At 41.8% G+C, this 6,671-nt stretch overlaps 2 protein-coding genes across 2 annotated transcripts in view; one reads left to right on the top strand and one right to left on the bottom strand.

Annotated features, from left to right (window-relative positions):
- Positions 1-3,054, top strand: part of c18h16orf91 (chromosome 18 C16orf91 homolog) — a 3,060-nt gene extending 6 nt beyond the window's left edge. The window contains exons 1-2 of the mRNA XM_034193981.1: positions 1-113; positions 2,506-3,054. The exon at positions 1-113 is cut by the window's left edge and continues 6 nt beyond it. Of these exons, the coding sequence (XP_034049872.1) occupies positions 1-113; positions 2,506-2,821 (429 nt within the window). The 3' untranslated portion in view covers positions 2,822-3,054. The remainder of the gene's footprint in view (positions 114-2,505) is intronic.
- A 1,186-nt stretch (positions 3,055-4,240) lies between these two features.
- Positions 4,241-5,140, bottom strand: h3f3d (H3 histone, family 3D). Its single transcript, XM_034193983.1, has 3 exons — positions 4,964-5,140; positions 4,697-4,850; positions 4,241-4,602 (listed from the first exon to the last, which is right to left on the bottom strand). Exons 1-3 carry the CDS (start codon positions 5,089-5,091, stop codon positions 4,474-4,476), a joined length of 411 nt encoding a protein of 136 aa, XP_034049874.1. The 5' UTR covers positions 5,092-5,140; the 3' UTR covers positions 4,241-4,473.
- Positions 5,141-6,671: the final 1,531 nt, after the last annotated feature.

Here is a 6,671-nt window from a genome sequence, read left to right as displayed (position 1 = left end):
CAGTTCATCCTAAAAATTAATTTAGTCAAAATGTCGACAAGGCAGAAACTTTTTTCCAGTCTGGCACGCGTTTCATTCAGTGGTTTGACTCCGAGACACAAAGACTCCATAAGGTGAGACAATGAATATGTGTTACTAAACTGACTACTACATAATGTAGTAGTAGCTGGACAGTATTATCAGTACTGTCTTCTGTATTGTAGTACCTTTCAGGGTCGGCAGTAGAAACGTGAGACCAGTAGATACAGTGAGGACACCTTACATAACGTTCAATGTCAAACATTTTCAAAAGCAGTGAACTCGTGACTTCATTTGTGACTGAGTGAATCTTGAAGAACTAATCATTTTCACATCAAGTCACCCAGATGGAGGTTGGAAAAAAATATTCCCAACTCGCCCCCAGGTTCCCGTAGGAAAGAAAACTGTGTTTGTATATACGAAAGTAATGGAGATGTCTGGATCTCTTTGAAAATACAACCTTTTAAAAATGTTTTAATCAATTTTATATATTTTACCAAAGTTTTGGTTCACCCTGCAACCCGATCCCAGATAAGAGGTTGAAGATGAGTGAGTTTTGGTCCAGTTTCATAGATGTATTTTATGTAAAAGTTTAGAATTCTAGAAGTGGACCTGGACTGTGTGTGACCAAACCAACAGGAACCAAAAACACGAGACGATGGGAGCCAACAGGAGTCAGTAAGGAGCGAGACCTAACGTAATGGGAGTAAAAGGAGTCAGTAAGGAGTGAGGCCTAACAAGATGGGAGCCAAAAGAAGTCAGTAAGGAGTGAGACTTAACATGATGGGAGCCAACAAGAGGCAGTAAGGAGTGATTCGTAATGTGATGGGAGCCAAAAGGAGTGAGACCAAATGTGAGGGGAGCCAGCAGGAGTCAATGACTGAGCCCTAACATGATGGGAGCCAACAGATGTTGATGTGGAGTGAGCCTTAACACGAGGGGAGTCAATAAGGAGTCAGTGGGGAGTGATACTTAACATGATGGGAGCCAACAGGACTCGATGTAGAGTGAGACTTAACATGGTGGGAGCCAACAGGAGTCAATAAGGAGTGAGACTTATCATGATGGGAGCCAATAGGAGTCAGTGTGGAATTAGATTTAACATGATGGGAGCCAACAGAAGTCAGTAAGGGGTGAGACAACAGGAGCTGACAGTAGTCAATGGGGAGTGAGAAACAGGAGGTAATGAGAGCCAACGGGAGTCAACACCTACAGGAGTCAATAGGCGGCATTACACTCACATTACACATCTTAAACTCCAAGACCCCCTTGGAATTCAAAATCCTCCTTTATATAGCATAAGCCATTTTATCATATCAGTGAAACACACATAATTTTGCTTTTAACATCATCTCAGTGATACATTTCTGCCAGTAAATGGAAGTAACATACTATAGTGTAATGTAAACATTTTCGCTCCAGAGTTACACTGTTTGGCTCCCATCAGCTCCTGTCTACAGTTGCACCTCCTAGAAGACCATAAATCTATTGTCCACGTGCATTATGGTCTTCATGTTTCAGAAAAATAAAGCCAAAATTTTTACTCTAATAAGGGGAAGTGCACGGCAGCCCAGACTTCAACTTAGAGCCTCATTTGAATTCTAGAGTTGCCAGTGAGTTCAGAATCAGACTTATTGGGTCCACCTTCAGTGAGGCTTTAAACGGAGTGAAGAGAATTATGGTCTGACACATTGTTATGCAGATGTATTTCTCTCAAACATTAAAATTGCTGTTGTCATCCTTCATTTTTTTCTCAAGCTGCTTCCACACACAATTACTAATTTTTAGAACTCAGTTTCTCAGGACCTGACATTATCAGAGCTTCATAACTTTCACCATCTAAGTTAGCAGAGGTTGTTTTCACTTGTTTGTGAACAGCCTGTAACCCATAATTTGTCGTGTATGCTTAAGAAATTTTTACAGAGGATTCATAGCCTGATAGGGAAGAACTGGTTTAATTTTCAAGGTCATAGGTCAAAATCAGAAAAAAAAACAAAAAAAAAACCAATCCCTCAACATTGAATGAATTTTTAAAAATTCATAACTGTCAAAAAAACACCAAATTTCTTTCATACTTGAGAACTTTGTGTAGGATATCATTTATCAACTGACAAGATCTGATCCAGATTACAGATGTTGTTCCCATTTAAATTTAACATTGAGAACCCCATTTAATGTATATTTTACATTATAAACATGCTCCAATCACTTATTTGAAAATGAGGTGCAGACTGGCACCCACTATCGCCTGACAAATTTTGATCCGGATTGTGGCTTTTGTGGATGTCTGAATTTAGAATTGAAGCTTTATCATAGAGATATACATGTGAGATTAGGAATGCCACTCCACAACTGAGCTTTAAGATGTGACTCAAATAACCAAGCAAAAAATGTGCGTTATAAGTGAAGATATGTACAAGCTATTTAAAACAAACATTCTAGATAAATATTCTACAATTTGCATGTAATTCTGATTTCCTTTGTCAGACTGAGCGGTGTGAGGTGCCTCGCTCTGAGCACTCATAAATGCATCACGTCAGACACACCCAAAGAGACCAGTGAGCCCATCAAGTTCTCCACCAGCAAAGCCAGCCACCATATCTGGAAGGTGAAGGGCTCCATGGAGAGCGAGATGCAGCAGCCCTGGAGGAAGGTCTCCTCTCTAATCCTGCTGAGTACAGCCGTCCTACTATGGTGCATCCTCAGAGCAGAGACTGATGCCGACAAAGCAATTGAGAACCCAAACAGAGACAACATACCTGATTTTCTTCAGGATATTGAGGATGAAAATAAACCAGACTAAACTTTTGGTGAAATGGTGTGTGTATATCTCAGGATAATTGCTGATTGTTTGCAGATTAGAGGTTATGTGGGACAAACCAAGTATTGATACTGTCTAGAAGCAAGACTTTAGCTAGACCCAAGATCCATACATACAACATGCAGGTTTCTTTGGAGTGCCTACCTCAGATAAAGGCTTTTAGTACACACGGTTAGACATTTCTGGTCTTCAATTCACGTGTCTGACATGGATTAGGAGGACACTTGTCTACTGTGCAGTAATTGCAAGTTTTTGAGGGGAGATAAGAGACACGGCAGATGAAGTGTATTGTCCAAGAGGACAGAGTGGCAGCATTCAAACATACAAGGTCTGCGAGAAAAGTATCCAACCTTATTTTATGCAAAAAAAAAAAATATGGATTTGATTCATGTTTTTACGTCAGCCAAGCTTGAACCTTCGTGCGCATGCGTGTTTTTCCACGCCTGTCGCTTGCGTCATGCGCCTGTGGGCAGGCTTTGAATGAGCACTGGTCCACCCCTCTCGTCGTATCATTGCGAGGAAATGACGGAATGATTTGGGCTTTTTTCCCCCCCCCCATCAGAATTTTTTCAGAAACTGTTAGAGACAGGCAGCTGGAAACCATTTGAAAATTTTACAGGCTTCAGAGAATAAGGAGTGTTACTACATCTTTAAGGACAGCCCACAATGGCGCACGGTGCCCCGCGCTCCAAGCCGCCATCAAGAGGCAGAAACCACATCATTTATAAACGGATGGCTGTGTGGAGCCGGGACCATCATGTGCAATTTCTCTGGTTATCACAAGATCTGGACATCAGCCATTTTCTAGCAAATTTCACTTTTAACAAGAGATTTTGTCATGGAAAGCTGTGCGGAGGCATCACGCGTCACGACCGATTCGCTGATGAAGCAAGACAAAGGAACACCTCCATTTCGGAGTGTTAAAGGACAAGTTGGGACATGCCCAGCTCTCCACAATTTCTCTTATACTCACTCGACTGGTAAGCACTGAATGCTGAGATAGGCATGTCCCAACTTGTCCTTTAACACTCTGAAACGGCGGTGTTCCTTTGTTCACTACAAAACCTGGAGTTCTGACACCCGCAGGTCTAGGTAGGACTTCCAAAGCTGGGCTATTCTGTCTCTGAACAGTATTCTAGTTCTGTCACTTTCTGGGAGTATGGTTTATTGCAAAAAAAAAAAAAAAAAAAAGTATTTGCCAACAAGTTCACCAGGTAACTTTAGTACTAACTGACCAGCTCCAGGTGTTGAGTTTTGCTGTTTAAAAGACAATGTAAGGTTTTCACAAACTTGTATAGCAGAGCATGACTGGGAGATGCAGAGAACTGTCACTGTGAAATACTGTGGGATCGATAATCTAAGAAATCAGAAGAAAGCCTTTAAATGTAAAGACTGTCAATATGAGGTAGCGGATAGTTTATTTACAGAAATCCTATGACATGCACACACAGGATTTAGCGATAGCTAAAAAAAAAAAACAGCAGGAAAACAACATTTACAGCTGTGAAAATCTATGGACAAAGTGTGAAGCTAAAAAAATTACATTACACAAAAAAGGAGCCATCCCAGTCCAAATCCCCCCCCCCCCCCCCCCCCCAAAAAATCAAAAGGGCAAAAAAAAAAAAAAAAAAAATCTATGCACGCTCTCCTCTAATTCGCCTGGCCAGTTGAATATCCTTGGGCATGATGGTAACCCTCTTTGCATGAATAGCACAGAGGTTGGTGTCTTCAAACAGGCCCACCAAATATGCCTCACTGGCTTCCTACAGGGAAAGAAAATAATTCAGCTGGTAACTAAACATTTGTCACAATGGAAGAAATGAGCAAATATGAAAGTTCAATAGCAAGACAGCGCACCTGCAGAGCACCTATCGCTGCACCCTGGAAACGAAGATCAGTCTTGAAATCCTGGGCAATTTCTCTGACCAGACGCTGGAATGGCAACTTCCTGATAAGCAGCTCAGTGGACTTCTGGTACCGACGGATCTCACGCAAAGCAACAGTACCGGGCCTAAGCAAATTTAAGAGAAGAAGAAGAAAAAAGTTTGCCAGTGGAATATGGCTGCAAGTGCAACAAATTAGTTTCAGAAGTCTTGTACAGTAGCAGAATTGTATGCATATTACCTGTATCTGTGGGGCTTCTTCACACCACCAGTAGAGGGCGCGCTTTTCCTGGCAGCTTTGGTGGCCAGTTGCTTCCTAGGCGCCTTTCCTCCAGTGGATTTACGAGCGGTCTGCTTTGTACGGGCCATAGTTCACCTCCAGGTCTGAAACAAACAAAAGATCCATGCAGTCACACAGGCAATGGTCCACATAACATTAATCCTCAGCGTTAAAGTGTAATGTGTAAGGGCGCGCACGTACCGTCCATTAGGCGCTATTTAACACATCACAGTCGCACAGTTGTAATAAATGTCAACTGTCTTGAGGAATTTACACCATTATAGTTACTTGATCGAGCTGAATGCCGCTAGCCTTTGTGACATTTTATGGACTACACTCTGATGAAGACTTCGCAAGTCATTTTTAAGCTCCGCCACCATTAAGCTCCATCGCTCGCGCACGTCGCGCGCGGGCTGGTTGTCGTTAACGGGCTGAGCTAATTTAATGCTAGCAGCAAAGCGCGCGATAAAATGGCGCCAGCTAGCCGTAGTTACGAATTCTTGCGACGTGCGACTAGTCTAAATCGTACAAAATAGTGTTTAACTGCAACAAAAAGTATCGTTTCACGCTAGTAAAAGTCTTTCTATGACAGGCGACGTTTATACATAGAACTTGTTAGCCAACGTTGTTAGCAGTTATGGCGCGCGCGCATTGTTTTTGTTGTGGATTGACGGTTAACTGCATTCTAGTTCGATTCAAATTCTCACGTATATCTTCCGTATAACCCTGACATGTCACATAAACACACTTAACAGAGACAAAGAAGAGGAAAAAGCGTTACCGTTCTTCAATGACGTGATCTCTCAACTCGCGTTGATCTGTGTGTATGTGAGGAAGGACGCACAGGGAGGTATTTATAACCTGGGAGGACTGGCACCCGGAGGCCCGCCCACGGCCTTCACTGATTGGTCGTAGCTCAAATTCCCATCAAAGTCTCAAGCAAATAAAGCGCGCTAAATTTGTATTTTGAATCCTGCGGCAGCGCCTAAATTTGAAGCATAAATGTCTTTCAACGTCTTTATGCGCCCGTTCAGAGGCGATTCAGACCTAAAGTTTGACATGATAAAAAAAAATGCCTTAAAAAAACAGAGATACACAAAAATACCAGACTTTTCTATTAAATTAAATTCAAAGGGCATAGGAAGCTTACATTTCCAAAGCAAGAGAAAATTGAAACCAGTAAAATTAATCTATAGATTGAGCTTGTTAAAGTTTTATTTTCCCCTGCAATTAGCAGGCCATGCCTGTAGTAGAGGTGGGCGGATCGATCCTAATATCGATACCAACGCTGGTATTGATATTGAACGATCCTCGTGTAAAAAGATCGATACTCAAGCTTTTCTCTCTCGCATGCACTGACTGCTGCACACGCAGATTCATCAAAGTCTACTCTCTGTCTGTAATAGCAGTGCTGCGCTGTGTCACACAACATGGAGCAGCGCACCGTATTGTAGTTTGTCAGCCCTCTACCTCAGGAGATTTTGTTTTAAGTTGTGATTTTTTTTAAACAAAAATGTTGATTGTGATAATAAAGTATTTTGTTGTCACGTACAATGTTTGGCGAAATTCTATCCTAGGTCTTTTGGATCCTTTGGATCTATGAAGCTTAAATATGAAAAAGTATCAGTATCGATATCGGCGATACTGGGCCTGTATTTACTTGGTATCG

This window comes from Thalassophryne amazonica, chromosome 18 (genome assembly GCF_902500255.1).
Source record: "Thalassophryne amazonica chromosome 18, fThaAma1.1, whole genome shotgun sequence".
NCBI classification, from domain to species: Eukaryota; Metazoa; Chordata; class Actinopteri; order Batrachoidiformes; family Batrachoididae; genus Thalassophryne; species Thalassophryne amazonica.
The sequence above is the reverse complement of the archived record's forward strand: the minus strand, read 5'-3'. Positions and strand labels throughout refer to the sequence as shown.

Excerpts from the sequence above, each read along its gene's own strand:
- h3f3d (XM_034193983.1), bottom strand. The coding sequence starts at position 5,091 with ATGGCCCGTACAAAGCAGACCGCTCGTAAATCCACTGGAGGAAAGGCG. Across the intron at positions 4,851-4,963 it reads AAGAAGCCCCACAGATACAG|GCCCGGTACTGTTGCTTTGC; the intron begins GTAATATGCATA and ends AAATTTGCTTAG. Across the intron at positions 4,603-4,696 it reads CAGCGATAGGTGCTCTGCAG|GAAGCCAGTGAGGCATATTT; the intron begins GTGCGCTGTCTT and ends CTTTCCCTGTAG.